The sequence below is a fragment of the Bufo bufo genome, chromosome 4 (genome assembly GCF_905171765.1).
Source record: "Bufo bufo chromosome 4, aBufBuf1.1, whole genome shotgun sequence".
In the NCBI taxonomy this organism is placed as follows: Eukaryota; Metazoa; Chordata; class Amphibia; order Anura; family Bufonidae; genus Bufo; species Bufo bufo.
In genome coordinates this window covers 477,686,968-477,706,737 of record NC_053392.1, presented here as the reverse complement: position 1 = coordinate 477,706,737, position 19,770 = coordinate 477,686,968, and the positions used below count along the sequence as shown (strand labels likewise).

The 19,770-nt window shown below is 42.0% G+C and overlaps 1 protein-coding gene across 1 annotated transcript in view; it reads right to left on the bottom strand.

The window, feature by feature from the left end:
• LOC120998721 (sulfotransferase 6B1-like) overlaps window positions 1-19,388 on the bottom strand; it is a 240,696-nt gene extending 221,308 nt beyond the window's left edge. Inside the window, exon 1 of the mRNA XM_040429509.1 lies at window positions 19,162-19,388. Coding sequence (XP_040285443.1) covers window positions 19,162-19,372 — 211 coding nt within the window. The 5' untranslated portion in view covers window positions 19,373-19,388. The remainder of the gene's footprint in view (window positions 1-19,161) is intronic.
• Window positions 19,389-19,770: the final 382 nt, after the last annotated feature.

The window sequence follows — 19,770 nt, the reverse complement described above, 5'->3', positions numbered from 1 at the left end:
ATTCATAATATTCTAAAACAAGAATATATAGCAATATAGCAAATATAAAAAAAAAAACGAATATAGAGCAAAATTCGCAAACACTACTACTCCTAAAGTCAAGTATATTGCAGCCTTCTTATTGGCCCACAAGCTAGAAGCAGTGAGGGATCATGTGTACTGATAAAAAAATTTAAATTAAAAAAATTTAAAAAAATTTGAATATTCGAAATTCCGAATATATATATAACTATATTCGAAATTTTCGAGAGTTTTCGAAGTACCTATATTCGCGATAAAAATTTGAAATTTGAATATTCGTGATCAACACTAACGACCACGTGTTATCGAATTTCAACTATTATCATTTGGGGTTTTTTCAAGAGGGGGGATTTCGTTAGCCCTGTTTTTAATTAAATTTTATATTTTTTGTTCTTTTAAACATATGTATTTGACATCTATTTGTACTGGCCTGCAGTAAAATTTATATCCAATGACAGTCTAATATACCTCCAGCCACATAATTATTGTTCTTTTCTGTCCGGTGAATGCCTAATGTTTGGGGCCTGTACTACACTGGCCTGCAGCAAAATTTATATCCAATGACCATCTAATATACATAATCTCTTGATCATTTATGTATGTTAAATGCATAATTTTTCGGGTCTGTAATCTAACTGGCCAACAGTAAAATTGTTATACGGTGAATGCCTAATTTACCTCCAGCCACATTATCAATTGTCCTTTTCTGTATGGTGAATGAATAATTTTTGGGGCCTGTAGTCCACTGGCCTGCTGTAAAATTGATATCCATTGACCGTCTAATATACCTTCGGCCACATAATCCCTTGATCATTTATGTACGTTGAATGCATAATTTTTGTGGCCTGTAATCTAACTCGCCAACAGTAAAATTGTTATACAGTGACCGCCTAATGTACCTCCAGCCACCTTATCAATTGTTCTATTCTGTACAGTGAATGAATAATTTTTGGTGCCTGTACTACACTGGCCTGCAGTAAAATTGATATCCATTGACCGTCTAATATACCTCCGGCCACATAATCACTTGATCTTTTATGTACGATGAATGCATAATTTTTGGGGCCTGTAATCTAACTGGCCAACAGTAAAATTGTTATACGGTGACCGCCTAATGTACCTCCTTCCACATTATTAATTGTTCTTTTCTGTCCAGTGAATGCCTAATGTTTGGGACCTTGGAGAAATTCAAGACCTGTGACGACCACGTGTTATCGAATTTCAACTATTATCATTTTTTATTTTTTTTCAAGAGGTGGGATTTCGTTAGCCATGTTTTTAATCCAATTTTATATTTTGTGTTCTTTTAAACATATGTATTTGACATCTATTTGTACTGGCCTGCAGTAAAATTGATCTCCAATGACCATCTGATATACCTCCAGCCACATAATTACTTGTTCTTTTCTGTCTGGTGAATCCCTAATGTTTGGGGCCTGTGCTACACTGGCCTACAGTAAAATTGATATCCATTGACCATCTAATATACCTCCAGCCACACAATCACTTTATCATTTATGTACAGTGAATGCATAATTTTTGGGACCTGTAATCTAACTGGCCAACAGTAAAATTGTTATACGGTGACCGCCTAATGTACCTCCTTCCACATTATTAATTGTTCTTTTCTGTCCAGTGAATGCCTAATGTTTGGGACCTTGGAGAAATTCAAGACCTGTGACGACCACGTGTTATCGAATTTCAACTATTATCTTTTTTTTTTTTTTTTCAAGAGGTGGGATTTCGTTAGCCATGTTTTTAATCCAATTTTATATTTTGTGTTCTTTTAAACATATGTATTTGACATCTATTTGTACTGGCCTGCAGTAAAATTGATCTCCAATGACCATCTGATATACCTCCAGCCACATAATTACTTGTTCTTTTCTGTCTGGTGAATCCCTAATGTTTGGGGCCTGTGCTACACTGGCCTACAGTAAAATTGATATCCATTGACCATCTAATATACCTCCAGCCACACAATCACTTTATCATTTATGTACAGTGAATGCATAATTTTTGGGACCTGTAATCTAACTGGCTAACAGTAAAATTGTTATACGGTGACCCCCTAATGTACCTCCAGCCACAATATCAATTGTTCTTATCTGTACGGTGAATAAATAATTTTTGGGGCCTGTAGTCCACTGGCCTGCAGTAAAATTGATATCCAATGACCATCTAATATACCTCCAGCCACATAATTACTTGTTATTTTCTGTCTGATGAATGCCTAATGTTTGGGGCCTGTACTCCAGTGGCCTACATTCAAATTTTTAGCCATTGACCGCAAAATGTACCTCGAGCCACATAATCACAATTTATTTTATGTCAGGTGAATGCCTAATTTTTAAGGACCGTACTCCCGTGGGCAAAAATAACAACATTTTTCTAGGCTCCAGCAGGGCACATTTCTGAGAATTTCCCTTTAAGACGCATAAAAATGGCCCCTGATTAAAATACATATATATTTTTTTGAATTTTTGCCATTGATCCCCCTCTGGTATGTCACTGTCCATGTTGTTGGATGATTTTTTCACTTCTTGCAAGTATTTGGTGGCTGCAAATAAGACCTGAATGTTTTTCAGGTTTGCATGCCATTAAAGTGAATGGGGCCTGCCGCAAACATTTGATCGTGTTCGCGCGATCGCGTTTGCGAATCGTCCCGGGTGATGTTTGTCTATCACTATCCTTCACATCCTGGAGGGGATGCTGATAAATATGACTGGCGAGGGACAGAATACTTGATGCCAACATCTCATGGCCACCTGAGCCCTGTGGAGGCTGAACTGGCACAGGAGGACATAAACACCCAGGAATTCTATACATACCTAGGTGGAGAAAAAACAGGAGAGGAGCAGAAGGAGCTAGAGGGTGGCGATGAAGACAGTGCAGATGACCCCAACAGACTGTGGCAGTATGCAGTGAAGATGGAGGCAGGGAGTCTCTCCAAGTCCCTTGCACAAATGACTAAAACATGCTGAGTTGCTTGCGTAATGACATAATTGCCACATTATCACGATGCAGCAGAGGGATGACTACTGGATCACCAAAATGTTAGACCCTCGCTACCGGTCCAAAATAGCGAGGGCTGAGAGAGATGAAAAACTCAACTTCTATCAAGACATCCTTTGTAGTTGGTTGGTCGCTTCCTATGTGCCCCGTCGCCCATCCTTATGAAGGTCTCTCTGAGCTCACGCTCCACTGCCATGACTCCTGGAGTGGGTGGGGGGGGACAGGAGCACCACCAGCTTCATCAGCAGCAACTTAAGTTTTGAGTCTCTAATGAGCATTTTTCTTTACCCACCTACTGAAGAAACCACCCAGCAGCAGGACATGGAGCAGACCCTGAACCAGCAGGTGGTGGCATACTTGAACTGCATCCTGTCAAACCAGATCCAAGATCCCGTGGACTACTGGGCAGCCAAACTTGAATTGTGGTTGCGACTTGCCGAGTTTGCCCTGGGCAAGCTTTCCTGTATGGGCAGTAGTGTGCCATCAGAGTGTTTAATGCAGCGGGTGGCATAGTTACCCCATAGAGAACTTTCCTTTCAACACAAAGTGTTTAGAGACTAACCCTTATAAATATGAATCAGGCCTGGATCAACCAGGATTTCCAGATACCGGTGCCTGATACAACAGACTAGATAATTCTGGCAGTAACCATCTGACTGTAGTGTGCTGTCACAACAAAACATTGTGACAAATGGCCTGTTACTTCTGCCCATGTTTTGATGCCACTATTCTGCCGCCTGCCTGATGACACACGCCTGCTGCCTCTACTGCCATCTGCTCCAACTGTGATCTGCCACCATATTGTGCTGTTACTGCCATTGCTGTTGCTCCCCCTCCCTACTCTGTTCTGGAGCCACTATTGTGACTCTCCATGCTATTGCCACCCTCAAAAGTCCCTTCCGGGGCTTCTATTGCCACTCTTCATGCTGTTGCCACCCTCACCACTCTGTTATGGGGCCACTATTGTGACTCTTCATGCTGTTGCCACCCTCACCAGTCTGGCTTCTAGTGCCCCTGCTTGGCCGTGTTGACATGACCGTTTATTTTTCCGTTCTGATCTGTCAGAAGAACAGTAAATTAACCCAAAAATGGATCCTGTCATTTGAGCGTCCCTAATGCCTCTATCATACGGTCAGTATTTTGCATCAGGATTTGATCATGATCTGGAAGACAAAAGCAGGTGTGGGTCCAAAACACAGAAGACATACAAATATTTCCATCACATCATATCTTTGTTTTGGACCCACTCCTGTTTTTGTCTTACCAATACTGATCAAATACTGATGCAAAACTGACCAAATACTGACCGTGTGATAGAGGCCATAAAAGTTCTCTATGCCGGATTTCTTTTTTCATCTGAATATAACTGATTTCAGACACAAGTAGCCAAAACCGATGCAAATTAAGTGTTGAGACTACTCTTTGGACCCCGAAAGGAATCAAGGATCTAAATGATGGCTCAAAGAATGTATGGAGACCCAGCGGTTTATGCCCGCTATTATGTTGCACAAGCCGGATCCAGGTTAGAGGGGTTCCGTGGTGATGAATACATATATGGTGCAGGTCTTGCAGGGATATTCAAAAGGCTTTTTAGATGGGCTGTACCTCTATTTAGAAGGGGGATCGAAATAGTGAAACCTCATTTGAAGAATGCTGTCAAAAATATTGCAAAAGATGCATTTACCTCAGTCTCAACGACTGTTATAGATAAGATCAACAATCCAATGAAAGAGGAAAAGGGGTCTGGAGTAGTTTACGTCAGAAAACAGCACCGTAAAAGAAATAGGCAATCTGTAACTTCATTTTCCCCGATGCTTATGAATAGGAAGGCGGTGCGTAAAAGGCGCAGTGTTCAGAAATCAGTAAGGCGTGCTGCTGAGGACATCTTCTAATTCTGCATCATGGCATTCATACACAACGATTCTATAGAATGCACCAAATCAGAATTGGATATTTTCGACGTTCCCCCTACACAGACCAGTATTGAAAAATCACTCTTTATAGAAGTTCAGCCTAGTGCAGCCCTTGCAGATGGTGCCCCTCTGGAATTTTTGATATTGGGTAGTGGTGAATATTATTACGATCTGAATAACACCCTTTTGTACATAAACTGCTGCCTTCTGAAACAGGATAATACCATCATTCCAGCTGGAGCCCTTGTTGGCCTTATTAATTACCCTATAGCATCACTCTTCAATCAGGTGGACATCACCCTGGGTGATCTCCTTATTTTGCAGTCAGATAACCTCTATAGTTATAGAGCATACATTGAGACTATTTTAAATTCCAGCTCCACGACTCTAGTCTCCCAGTTTATAGCTGGACTGTTCTATAAAGACACGGCCGGACAACATCAGACACGCGATATTGATGGTGAGAATTTGGGATTCATCAAGAGGCTGCAGGCAACCGCCCAATCTAAGCCTGTAGAACTTTTGGGCCCTATCTTTGGTGATATATTCCATCAACCAAAATTAATACTAAATGGTTTGGATTGAAAATCAAGTTATCGCAAAATAAAGATGCCTTTTGTCTAATGTCTGGTGATGCCGAACATTATAAAGTTCAGATTCAGCACTCTATGTAAAGAGAGTGCAAGTCTCACCAGCCGTCAGAATAGGCCACAGTCAACCTCGATAGGGCAAAAGTATACAGTATACCGGCTGGAGCAAGAATTACAAATCATGAGAATCTGTTCCTGGGTCAAATTCCTAAAACTGTGATATTAGGCTTTCTGGATAATGAAGCATTCAGTGGTAGCTACCAAAGAAACCCACTATGCTTCCAACACTACAACATAAATCATGCTGCCTTGTATCTGGACAGTCAGCAGATAGACAAATTTTGATACTTTATCAGCTATCAGAGAATATTTTGCTCTAGTTCATATTTCTGGAAAGCATAAACCTAATATAGCTCTATCAATAGATCGTGACGAGTTTAGTAATGGGTATATATTATTCTTCGCTTTTGACCTTTCTCCTGATCAGGAGCCTGGAAGTAATTTTTCACTTGTCAAAACAGGAACTGGAATATGATTGTATATTCGTTACATGATAGCTTGCTACAGATTGATCAGAGATGCAAGCTTTTATTTGACTACAATTAATAATGAATACTCTTGAGCTTACAGATCTTTTAAATTCAGATCCCTATACTAGAGATATACAGTATTTGATGGTGTATTCCCATGCAATTTTTTTACCACAATACAGGATTGTTAAAAATCCAGCGGCGTACATTGTAAATACAGACAATTCGGGTCAGAGTGGTACCCATTGGATATTAATTGTCTTATGTAGTAAAAAAAGCTAAAGAATTATTAGGAACACCTGTTCTATTTCTCATTAATGCAATTATCTAGTCAACCAATCACATGGCAGTTGCTTCAATGCATTTAGGGGTGTGGTCCTGGTCAAGACAATCTCCTGAACTCCAAACTGAATGTCAGAATGGGAAAGAAAGGTGATTTAAGCAATTTTAAGCGTGGCTTGGTTGTTGGTGCCAGACGGGCCGGTCTGAGTGTTTCACAATCTGCTCAATTACTGGGATTTTCACGCACAACCATTTCTAGGGTTTACAAAGAATGGTGTGAAAAGGGAAAAACATCCAGTATGCGGCAGTCCTGTGGGCAAAAATGCCTTGTGGATGCTAGAGGTCAGAGGAGAATGGGCCGACTGATTCAAGGATAGAGGAGCAACGTTGACTGAAATAACCACTCGTTACAACCGAGGTATGCAGCAAAGCATTTGTGAAGCCACAACACGCAAAACCTTGAGGCGGATGGGCTACAACAGCAGAAGACCCCACCGGGTACCACTCATCTCCACTACAAATAGGAAAAAGAGGCTACAATTTGCACGAGCTAACCAAAATTGGACTGTTGAAGACTGGAAAAATGTTGCCTGGTCTGATGAGTCTCGATTTCTGTTGAGACATTCAAATGGTAGAGTCTGAATTTGGCGTAAACAGAATGAGAACATGTAGCCATCCTCTGATGGCTACTTCCAGCAGGATAATGCACCATGTCACACAGCTCGAATCATTTCAAATTGGTTTCTTGAACATGACAATGAGTTCACTGTACTAAAATGGCCCCCACAGTCACCAGATCTCAACCCCATAGAGCATCTTTGGGATGTGGTGGAAAGGGAGCTTCGTGCCCTGGATGTGCATCCCTCAAATCTCCATCAACTGAGAAGATGCTATCCTATCAATATGGGCCAACATTTCTAAAGAATGCTATCAGCACCTTGTTGAATCAATGCCACGTAGAATTAAGGCAGTTCTGAAGGCAAAAGGGGGTCCAACACCGTATTAGTAAGGTGTTCCTAATAATTCTTTAGGTTAGTGTATATATATGCATGCAAACACGTGCATGCATGTATGATATATATATATATATATATATATAGATATATATATATATATATCCATGTCCCTTATATTAGTGTATACATGTGTATGGATGTGCCCCATGCATCCATACACATGTATATTATGTATGCCTTTCATATATGCATATATATTGGCCCAGTATGGGCCCAAGTATGTGTATGCATAGAGATGTATGTATGCCCCCTTGTCAGCATACATCTCTATGTATATAATATATGTATAGGTGAGCTTATTGCTGCTGCCCATTCAGACCCCCTGTTTTATATATATGTATATATATATATATATACTTATGGATGTGCCCCAAGCATCTATAAGTATATATACAGTTAAACTGCCCAGAAGTTCCAATGGATGCCCCCCCCTCTGGAATGTGCCTGCTGGGTGGGGAGAAACCGAGAAACTGGACAATTATGTCCAGTTTCGGCCTCTTCAAAGGACAGATGATCAATAAAGATCCTCTGCCCTTTGTCACCATCTCCGGCAGCGCTGGAGATGGTATGCCTAACAGGGACATGAGAACAAAGAGTTCCCATGCCCCTGTGTGCCGCTCACCTCCGGCGCTGTAATTACAGCGCCAGAGATGTGCGATATCTCCATAGGCGGGAGGATCAAAGGATCCCCCTGCCTGGGAGCGCAGGCTGGTGGGGTGATGTCATATCCCCGCGCCAGCCCACGTGGACCTGGCTGCAGGAGTGCATGCAGGGCGGGAAAACGGGAGCGAGCGCCGCAGGGTTTAAATAATCCATCGGCACTGCGCTCTGGAGTTCGGGACCCCCCCCCCCCCCGAAGGTGAGCGGATCCGGCGCTGAAGTGGGGGATCCATTCCTCCCCCAGATATAGAAGAGAGCGCAGGCAGCCATCCGGGCTGCGCTGTGCTAGGACACAGGACCCCCGGCACCCCCCCTGAAGGAGAGCGCATCCGACGCTCCAACAAACTCCCTAACCCCGACAAGAAGAGTCCAGGCAGCACTGACAGGCTGCGCTGTGTGAGAAGATCTCCACCAGCCCAGAGGAGACCAGGAGGGGAAAACCGAGCAGTCGAGCTGCTCCACTAAAGTGCAAAGGGAGAAGGGAGGCAGAGATCGAGCAGCTGCTGAGTCCTGCCCTGAAAGACTAAGGCCTCTTTCACACGGGCGTTGCTGAAAAATGCGCGGGTGCGTTGCGGGAACACCCGCGATTTTTCCGCTCGAGTGCAATACATTGTAATGCGTTTTGCACTCGCGTGAGAAAAATCGTGCGTGTTTGGTACCCAAACCCGAACTTCTTCACAGAAGTTCGGGCTTGGGATCGGTGTTCTGTGGATTGTATTATTTTCCCTTATAACATGGTTATAAGGGAAAATAATAGCATTCTGAATACAGAATGAAAAGTAAAATAGCACTGGAGGGGTTAAAAAAAATAAAAAATTATTTAACTCACCTTAATCCACTTGATAGCGCAGCCGGCATCTGCTTCTGTATTCTTTTCTTTAGGACCTGGCTAAAGGACCTTCGATGACGTCACTCCGGTCATCACATGGTACGTCACATGATCTTTTACCATGGTGAATCACCATGGTAAAAGATCATGTGACGTACCATGTGATGACCGGAGTGACGTCATCCCAGGTCCTTAAACTATAGTTAATGCTCTCCACAGGTCCTATACAGTAAAAGAGTCAGACGGAGATGCCCGCATCGCGAGCAAGTGGATTAAGGTGAGTTAAATGATTTTTTATTTTTTTTAACCCCCTCCAGCCCTGTTTTACTTAGCATTCAGTATTCAGAATGCTATTATTTTCCCTTATAACCATGTTATAAGGGAAAATAATAAGGTTCGGGTCTCCATCCCGATCGTCTCCTAGCAACCGTGCGTGAAAATCGCACCGCATCCGCACTTGCTTGCGGATGCTTGCGATTTTCACGCAACCCCATTCATTTCTATGGGGCCTGCGTTACGTGAAAAACGCACAAAGAGGAGCATGCTGCGATTTTCACGCAACGCAAAAGTGATGCGTGAAAATCACCGCTCGTGTGCACAGCCCCATAGAAATGAATGGGTCAGTATTCAGTGCGGGTGCAATGCGTTCACCTCCCGCATCGCATCCGCGCGGAATACCCGCTCGTGTGAAAGGGGCCTAAGTATCGCTTTCCCTGTCCTGCCTCCTCCTTAACCCCTGCTGCCCTGAACCTCTGCTATCCTTCCCTGCATTGCCCTGGGATCCCCTGCATTCCATTAACCCCTACAGTGCCCAGCAGCCCCCTCCCCCCGTGGACCCTGTAACCCCAGCAGCATTGCTGCTGCCATTAACCCCTGCCCTGCTGCCCCAGTCCACAGTCAGCCTGCTGCCCTGCATCCCTCTTCAGTGCTCTGTTCTCTGCAGAGCATTCCCCTGCTCTGCAAACAACCCTTTCAGTGCTCTGCTCCCCTGCAAGTCCCTGCAGAGCATTAACCCCTAATAACCCCTGCCATACCAGGTGTAAACTGTTTCCCTGAACAGCCCTGATAAACCTTACCTACTCTGTCCCACCAACGACCCCCTCTCTGTACACTTGCAGGGTATTAACCCTTGCATTGCCGTGCAGCCCTGATCACCCCCACTGTACCTCACCCCAATCACTACTGTATTTGTCGGTGGCCTGCATACACCCCTGCAGTGCCACCGTTAACCCTCGTCGTACCCCATAGGGACAGTAAGTAGAACTAGGTGGGTGGACTGCTAATATTTATGTGTGAGTGTATTGTATAGTTAGTTTGTGGGTGGAATTTGGGAACCGTGTAGTGTAGTTTAGTGCTGTATTGTTAGTGTATTGCGTGCCTAGTGTATTAATAAATACTGTTTTATTTATAACTATGTGTGTAATGTGTGGTTATTAGCGATAGTTAGTTTAGTAAGGCGCATGCAGCTAGCTTAGTGATTAGCGTAAGGTAAAGGCAAAGTATTGTATTATTGTTATTAATATAAAGGTATAAATAGGCGGAGTCGCCAATAGATGGCTCCTCCTATTTATGAATATTAATTATTGATATTTGCATAAATATTGGTGATTAATATTCCCCCTTTACAATAGCTATGGATTTAAACCAGCTGCAATGATATTCCCTAAAGAATTTAGATATTTTTAAAAAAAGAAACTGTGAATCTTATAGTTATCAGTGTAATCAATTGCAGGATACAATCTCTTAATATGGCGGCCATTATTGTGTATTTATACTATACCATTTAGCAAGCGGCATATCCTATAAAAAATTTTTTAGATGTTTTTAGTCAAGATTAACCTCTTAAGGACACATGACGTACCGGTACGTCATGATGTCCTGGTACTTAAGGACACATGACGTACCGGTACGTCATGTGTTGTTCCGATCACTGCCGTCCGGCCGGCAGTGATCGGAACCCGGTGCCTGCTCAAATCATTGAGCAGGCACCTAGGCTAAATGCGCGGGGGGGTCCCCTGACCCCCCCATGTCGGCGATCGCGGCAAACCGCAGGTCAATTCAGACCTGCGGTTTGCTGCGATTTCTGCAGTTTCTGGTCCCCGCGGGGATCAGAAACTTTATATGCCTAAAATAATGTTTTATTAACCCCCCCTGCACCCCCGAATGATGTGGGTGGTGCGGCAGGCGGGCGGTGCGGCAGGCGGGATCGCGATCCCCCGCCCGCCTCCCCTTGTATAATCGTTGGTTTCTAGTGGGTATACCAGGGTGCCAGCACATTGCTGGCACCCTGGTATAAACGGCTGACATCTGCGATGCGATGTCAGCCGTTTAACCCTTTCCATACAGCGGTCCGTACGGACCGCTGTATGGAAAAGGTTAACAGCGCAGGGAGCTCCCTCCCTCTCCCACCGGGGGGCTGCTGTGCCTTTGCAGCCCCCCGATGGGAAAGGGAGAGAGCCCCCAGAGAGCCCCCCTCAGCCTTGTGCTTACCCTTCCCCGTCTGCGCAGTTCTGAGCAGACGGGGAAGGTTCCCATGGCAACAGGACGCCTCTCAGGCGTCCTGCTGTCCATGGTGCTGAACAGATCTATGCTAAAAGCATAGATCTGTTCAGTGTAAGTAAAATACAGTACAGTACAATATATATTGTTCTGTACTGTATTATACAGACATCAGACCCACTGGATCTTCAAGAACCAAGTGGGTCTGGGTCAAAAAAAAAGTTAAAAAAAGTGAAAAAAAAGTAAAAATCAAAAAACACATTTATCACTGATTAAAAATGAAAAAAATAAAATTCCCTACACATGTTTGGTATCGCCGCGTCCGTAACGACCTGATCTATAAAACGGTTATGTTACTTTACCCGAACGGTGAACGCCATAAAAATAAAAAATAAAAAACTATGATGAAATTGAAATTTTGCCCACCTTACTTCCCAAAAAAGGTAATAAAAGTTATCAAAAAAGTTGCATGTACGCCAAAATAGTACCAACCAAACCGTCATCTCATCCCGCAAAAATCATACCCTACCCAAGATAATCGCCCAAAAACTGAAAAAACTATGGCTCTTAGACTATGGAAACACTAAAACATGATTTTTTTTGTTTCAAAAATGAAATCATTGTGTAAAACTTACATAAATAAAAAAAAAGTATACATATTAGGTATCGCCGCGTCTGTATCGACCGGCTCTATAAAAATATCACATGATCTAACCCCTCAGATGACCACCGTAAAAAATAAAAATAAAAACGGTGTAACAAAAGCCATTTTTTGTCATCTTACGTCACAAAAAGTGTAATAGCAAGCAATCAAAAAGTCATATGCACCCCAAAATAGATGCCAATCAAACCGTCATTTCATCCCGCAAAAAATGAGACCCTACTTAAGATAATCGCCCAAAAACTGAAAAAACTATGGCTCTTAGACTATGGAGACACTAAAACATTTTTTTTGTTTTAAAAATGAAATCATTGTGTAAAACTTACATAAATAAAAAAAATTGTATACATATTAGGTATCGCCGCGTCCGTGACAACCTGCTCTATAAAATTACCACATGATCTAACCTGTCAGATGAATGTTGTAAATAACAAAAAATAAAAACGTGCCAAAAAATCTATTTCTTGTTACCTTGCCGCACAAAAAGTGTAATATAGAGCAACCAAAAATCATATGTACCCTAAACTAGTACCAACAAAACTGCCACCCTATCCCGTAGTTTCTAAAATGGGGTCACTTTTTTGGAGTTTCTACTCTAGGAGTGCATCAGTGGGGCTTCAAATGGGACATGGTGTAAAAAAAAACTGTCCAGCAAAATCTGCCTTCCAAAAACCGTATGGCGTTCCTTTCCTTCTGCGCCCTGCCGTGTGCCCGTACAGCTGTTTACGACCACATATGGGGTGTTTCTGTAAACTACAGAATCAGGGCCATAAATAATGAGTTTTGTTTGGCTGTTAACCCTTGCTTTGTAACTGGAAAAAAAATATTAAAATGGAAAATCTGCCAAAAAAGTGAAATTTTGAAATTGTATCTCTATTTTCCATTAAATCTTGTGCAACACCTAAAGGGTTAACACAGTTTGTAAAATCAGTTTTGAATACCTTGAGGGGTGTAGTTTCTTAGATGGGGTCACTTTTATGGAGTTTCTACTCTAGGGGTGCATCAGGAGGGCTTCAAATGGGACATGGTGCCAAAAAAACAGTCCAGCAAAATCAGCCCTCCAAAAACCAACGGCGCACCTTTCACTCTACGCCCCGCTGTGTGCCAGTACAGTAGTTTACGGCCCCATATGGGGTGTTTCTGTAAACAGCAGAGTCAGGGCAATAAAGATACAGTCTTGTTTGGCTGTTAACCCTTGCCTTGTTAGTGGAAAAAATGGGTTAAAATGGAAAATTAGGCAAAAAAAATGAAATTCTCAAATTTCATCGCCATTTGACAATAACTCTTGTGCAACACCTAAAGGGTTAACGATGTATGTAAAATCAGTTTTGAATACCTTGAGGGGTGTAGTTTCTTAGATGGGGTCACTTTTAGGGGGTTTCTCCTCTAGGGGTGCATCAGGGGGGCTTCAAATGGGACATGGTGTCAAAAAACCAGTCCAGCAAAATCTGCCTTCCAAAAACCAAACGGCGCACCTTTCACTCTACACCCCGCTGTGTGGCCGTACAGTAGTTTACGGCCCCATATGGGGTGTTTCTGTAAACAGCAGAGTCAGGGCAATAAAGATACAGTCTTGTTTGGCTGTTAACCCTTGATTTGTTAGTGGAAAAAATGGGTTAAAATGAAAAATTAGACAAAAAAATGAAATTCTCAAATTTCCTCCCCATTTGCCAATAACTCTTGTGCAACACCTAAAGGGTTAACAACGTATGCAAAATCAGTTTTGAATACCTTGAGGGGTGTAGTTTCTTAGATGGGGTCATTTTTGGGTGGTTTCTATTATGTAAGCCTCGCAAAGTGACTTGAGACCTGAACTGGTCCCTAAAAATTTAGTTTTTGTCAATTTCTGAAAAATTTCAAGATTTGCTTCTAAACTTCTAAGCCTTGTAACATCCCCAAAAAATAAAATATCATTCCCAAAACAATTCAAACATGAAGTAGACATATGGGGAATGTAAAGTCATCACAATTTTTGGGGGTATTACTATGTATTACAGAAGTAGAGAAACTGAAACTTTGAAATTTGCTAATTTTTTCAAATTTTTGTTAAAATAGGTATTTTTTGGTGCAAAAAAAATAATTTTTTTGACTTCATTTTACCAGTGTCATGAAGTACAATATGTGACGAAAAAACAATCTCAGAACGGCCTGGATAAGTCAAAGCGTTTTAAAGTTATCAGCACTTAAAGGGACTCTGGTCAGATTTGCAAAAAATGGCCTGGTCCTAAGGTGTAAAAAAGGCTGTGTCCTTAAGGGGTTAAGTAAGAAATGATAATCTAGTTTCAGAGTTTGTAAAAATGAATTTCTATGTTGTAAAAGAAACTTCTAAATTGTGCTGTGTTTATAAGCAGAAATGCAGAGCTTATTTGAACAATTACTATATAAGCTTTTATGTTTTGATTGTGTACATCATATATTTTGCTTGAGTTGTAATAAAAAGAAAAAAAAAGCTAATTAATGCTAACCACCATGCATTCTGCTACTTCAGAAGATAAGGAAGCCTATCTAATCTTCACAGTTCACCCCTGTCCCTCCATCCTGATATGTCAGGAGATAAGTGAAGTGTGTAAAGGGTCATCTCTGTGCTCAATATGCTGAAGTTGAATTAAAAGAGAACTGTTTTTAATTCAGCAAATATTATGCTGTAATAAGAATGATATGCATTATAGTAATAATTGCTGTACCATTAAAAAGCTTGTTATTATTTTATTATTTTATTCCTATGCTTTAAAGAGATAGTATTGTGTGATATACAGTCAGGTCCATAAATATTGGGACATCGAAACAATTCTAAAATTCTTTGGCTCTATACACCACCACAATGAATTTGAAGTGAAACGAACAAGATGTGCTTTAACTGCAGAATGTCAGCTTTAATTTGAGGGTATTTACATCCAAATGAGGTGAACGGTGTAGGAATTACAACAGTTTGCATATGTGCTTCCCACTTGTTAACGAACCAAAAGTAATGGGACACAATAATAATCATAAATCAAACTTTCACTTTTTAATACTTGGTTGCAAATCCTTTGCAGTCAATTACTGCCTGAAGTCTGGAACGCATAGACATTACCAGACGCTGGGTTTCATCCCTCGTGATGCTCTGCCAGGCCTCTACTGCATCTGTCTTCAGTTCCTGCTTGTTCTTGGGACATTTTCCCTTCAGTTTTGTCTTCAGCAAGTGAAATGCATGCTCAATCGGATTCAGGTCAGGTGGTTGACTTGGCCATTGCATAACATTCCACTTTTTTCCCTTAAAAAACTCTTTGGTTGCTTTTGCAGTATGCTTTGGGTCATTGTCCATCTGCACTGTGAAGCGCCGTCCAATGAGTTCTGAAGCATTTGGCTGAATATGAGCAGATAATATTGCCTGAAACACTAATTCCTACACCGTTCACCTAATTTGGATGTAAATACCCTCAAATTAAAGCTGACAGTCTGCAGTTAAAGCACATCTTGTTCGTTTCATTTAAAATCCATTGTGGTGGTGTATAGAGCCAAAAATGTTAGAATTGTGTCGGTGTCCCAATATTTATGGACCTGACTGTATACTTAATATAAACTGCTGATAAATAATAAAGCTTTTAAAACTTTTTAATTTTGTCATATCAGTTTTTTTTTATGATTTAATCATTAAAGATATTAAAACATAATTGAATTACTGCCAAAGTCACGCCTATGGGCGTGATACTTTTGAGTACACAGCTTCAGCCCTTAGACATACTACTCATTCTGCTTTATGTAGCTCACAGGGGCAGACCTCTCTACACAAATGAAGAGACACACAGCCATACTTAATCAATGTAGTAAAACACTGTGCTACATATAGGGACACATGCAATACACCGGGATACATGGGGTCTTATACCTTAGGACTGGTGGGGGAATGATTGAATAATCCTATCAATCATTCCACCAGCTAAGGTCGCCCAGGTGGTGAGGGAGGAGGGGAATGATGAAGCGGGGGGTCAATCAAAGGTCAATAAAAGGGACGTGGCAGCTGTCAAAATGAGTTTGACGAATAATATAGACGTTACAATACTCATGTACATGTGAATGAGGCTTTAGAGCGAAAACCTTCCAGGTTCTGCTGCCTACCCTTTGGTGGAAGCGAGCAGGCAGGCAACTGAACAACAGTGATAGTTAGTCCCTTAATCATCAGCCAGCGTAGGCAGGGGCGCAGCTATAGGGGAAGCAGGGGAAGCGGCTGCTTTGGGGCCCTGACCCAGAAGGGGCGAATCCAGGAGGAGGAGGACTAAAGGATTTTGTCAGGGCCCCCTCAACAGTATTACACAATGAAATGATATACAGTGACAGTATAGACAGTGTAGAAAACGGATGGAACAGCTGCCGGGCCTGGTCTGAGAGAGCGATCTTTACTAGCCACAGGAATGAGGGCGGCATGAAAGGAAGGGGTCGCTAAAAAATTACTGTGGGAGGGTGGCCCCATTGAAAAATATGCTGTGGGGCCCAGTCATTTCTAGCTACACAACTGAGTGTAGGGTTAATCAACATGTGGAGGGGGTGGTGCCCTCCGCAGCAGGAGAGTAGTGCTGTTTACAGACTAGGTCACACTGTATATAGAGATATGGCATAGGGTCCAATAACTGCTGAGAAGGGCAGCTGGAGGAAGACAGAAGAAGAAGGTGATAATCTGGTGAGAATTTGTACTGATCTACCTGCCCCCTCAGTATGTGTGTGTCTATATGTACTGTATGTATGTGTCAGTGTGAATATTTTTCAAAGACACTCACACATATATACAGTACAGATACATATACTGAGTGTACATACATAGGTACACACACATATTTTTATAAACACACATATATATAGTGTATGTGTGTTATGCAGTATACAGTATGTGTTGTGTGTGTGTGTATATATATATATATATATATATGCGAAAGCACACCGTGTTCTGTCCATATCCGTATGTCCATTACAAGTTCTCACAAAAAAGATAGCAGTATTTTGCAGATCTGAAATTTGCACAAGGCGGATACTGTCATGTTCATGGGGTGTTAGGCTTTGTTCAGATCATGTTTAGACTATACATTAGAGTATTCCCTAACAGATACCTTTGATATATGTGCCATACAGTGGTATATATCAGGCATTGTTTAGAAAATAATAAGGTGCACCATGCTGCAGGGACGTTTCTAGGATCTCAAATTGCGGTCCCTAATGCACGGAACGGCCGCACAACGGCCGTGTGCATGAGGCCTAAGTCAAGAGACTTCTTCCATAAACTGTTCTGGTGATGGCTTCCAGAAAATGTTATCATTTAAAGGTGCCTTATCAGAGACAACCCATTTCTGTTTGTACAAAACAATGGCTGATCTTAGGGAGACCAGCTACAGAAAACACTGTGGAGCCTCATTTAAGAGTCTCGACACAGCAATCCAAAGTGCAAAGCTCCCTGGGAAACAGTAATATGCAAAATAACTGTGGAGCCCCAGTTATGGGTCTTCAACACAGTGAAAGCCAGATATCCCTCAAAGGAAAGAATACCGAGCAAAGGGGTGTCCCCATTACAGAGATCACCAAATCCACCATATTAAGTGGCCCCTATGTCAAGATCCCGCTCTTTTACAAGCTTAAGGCTGGGTTCAGACCTGAGCATTTTACAGCGCGTTCCTACGCGCTGTAAAACGCTCAACAGGCAAGAACCAATGTTTCCCTATGGGAAGGGTTCTTACCTGGGCGTTTTACAGCGCGTCCGATCGCGCTGTAAAACGCCCAACGCTCAAACAAGCTCTTGAGCTTCTTTGGGGCGTCTTGTCGCGCGTTCCCGTACATAGACTTCAGCGGGAACGCGCGACAATGGGCGTTCGCTTGTTCCGGAGCTGCGTCTGTAAACGCGCATACAATCGCGCATACAGAGCGCTCCATCTCGAACGCTCAGGTCTGAACCCAGCCTTAAGGATGTGACGGGGAAGACCTAAGCCAGTTATCCATTCAGTCTTAAGACTCATGAACACGGCCGTTGCCCCCCCCATGTCTGTATTGTGGCCCTCATACGGTGGGTCCGCAATACACGGGGCACTGGTCATGTGCACCCCGCATCACGGATGCGGACACATTCATTTGAATAGGTCCGCAAACCCAGAGATGCGGTGCAAAAGCATGCATCTGAACCCCACGGAAGCACTACGGAGTGCTTCCGTGGTGTTTCTGGCCGTGCCTCCGCACCGCACAATAGTAGTGCATGCAAAAAAGTCGGATGCGGATCGTGGACCCCATTCAAGTAAATTGGTCCGCGATCCGCATGCAGCTGCCCCACGGTCGGTGCCCGTGAATTGTGGACCGCAATTTGCGGTCAGCAGCACTGGCAAGGAGCCCTTACGTTCGTGGGCATGAGCCCTTATTGGTACAGGCAGAAAGAACTGAGTACGGAAAATCCACTGTTTACAAATCTCATCCACGCCCTGTATAAAATAATGCGCAGGAGAAAATAACTCCAAGCATATATTACAACATCAATGAGCACAATCTACGTAGAGTTCACACCATTGCTTTATTATGATTTGAATTGTCCTGTTCTGTTTAAACACTTCCAGGCCAGGCCATTTACCCCTTTTCCTGACCATGTCTAATTTTGCGAATCTGACGTGTCATTTTAAGTGGTAATATGGAATGCTTTTAACTTATCCAAGTCATTCTGAGACTGTTTTTTCATGACATATTATACTTCATATTAGTGGTAAATATGTTTTATCTTTGTTTATAAAAAAATCCCAAATTGACAGAAAATTTGGAAAATGATGGAAATTTGCAAAATCTGAATTTCTCGGCTTATAAGAGGAAAAGTCAACATCGTTACATAGCTTAAGATGTGACGTTTCATTTACTTTGCCACATTTTAGCATTATTACGCATCATAGGTATACTAGAAAGGCATGCGAGAAGCAAATGTTCAAATATGCTTACTTATTTCAAATGTGTTGTATGTTACTGTATTTATTTTAGCGCTCTATGTATTATAACTCAGTGAATGACTTTATGTGTGGGAATACTGTATATAGCACTTATGCTAAAAATTAGCTTATATGGTATAATAATATAACAGGTTATTATTTAAAAAAAATGCTCTATAGCTGGAAACAAATTCCTAATATCATTATCATTCTAACACTACTTACCGTTTTTAGGATAGGTTGCAATCAATAAATCATCTTCTCTGGCCTCAAAAGTTTCCAGTGCTTGAAACATCTCCACACTGCAAATAACACTCGGATACAGCATCGCCTTATAATTCATCAGCAAGTCTTCAGGTGAAGTTTTGGTAGTTGAATGCATGATTTCCATTAATAGTTGATGATCATTTTTACCTGTTTGCTTAGAATCAGTCATCTTTGACTAGTGTGCGGTAAGGTGAGGTGAGGTGAGGACTGGCAGCTCTCTTCTGCTGCACCTTGTTAACACTGTAGTATGTATGCAACGGCTCCTCCCCCCAGGGCCCTCTATATCTCGTACCAGGTTTGGTAGGAATTAGACAGATGCCAGAAATGCTCATACCCTATGCCAGTGTAAGATAATATCCTAGTGAAACAGTCCACAATTGTAAAGTTATTTCTGTAATCTACAGTCGTGGCCAAAAGTTTTGAGAATTACATAAATATTGGAAATTGGAAATGTTGCTGCTTAAGTTTTTATAATAGCAATTTGCATATACTCCAGAATGTTATGAAGAGTGATCAGATGAATTGCATAGTCCTTCTTTGCCATGAAAATTAACTTAATCCCAAAAA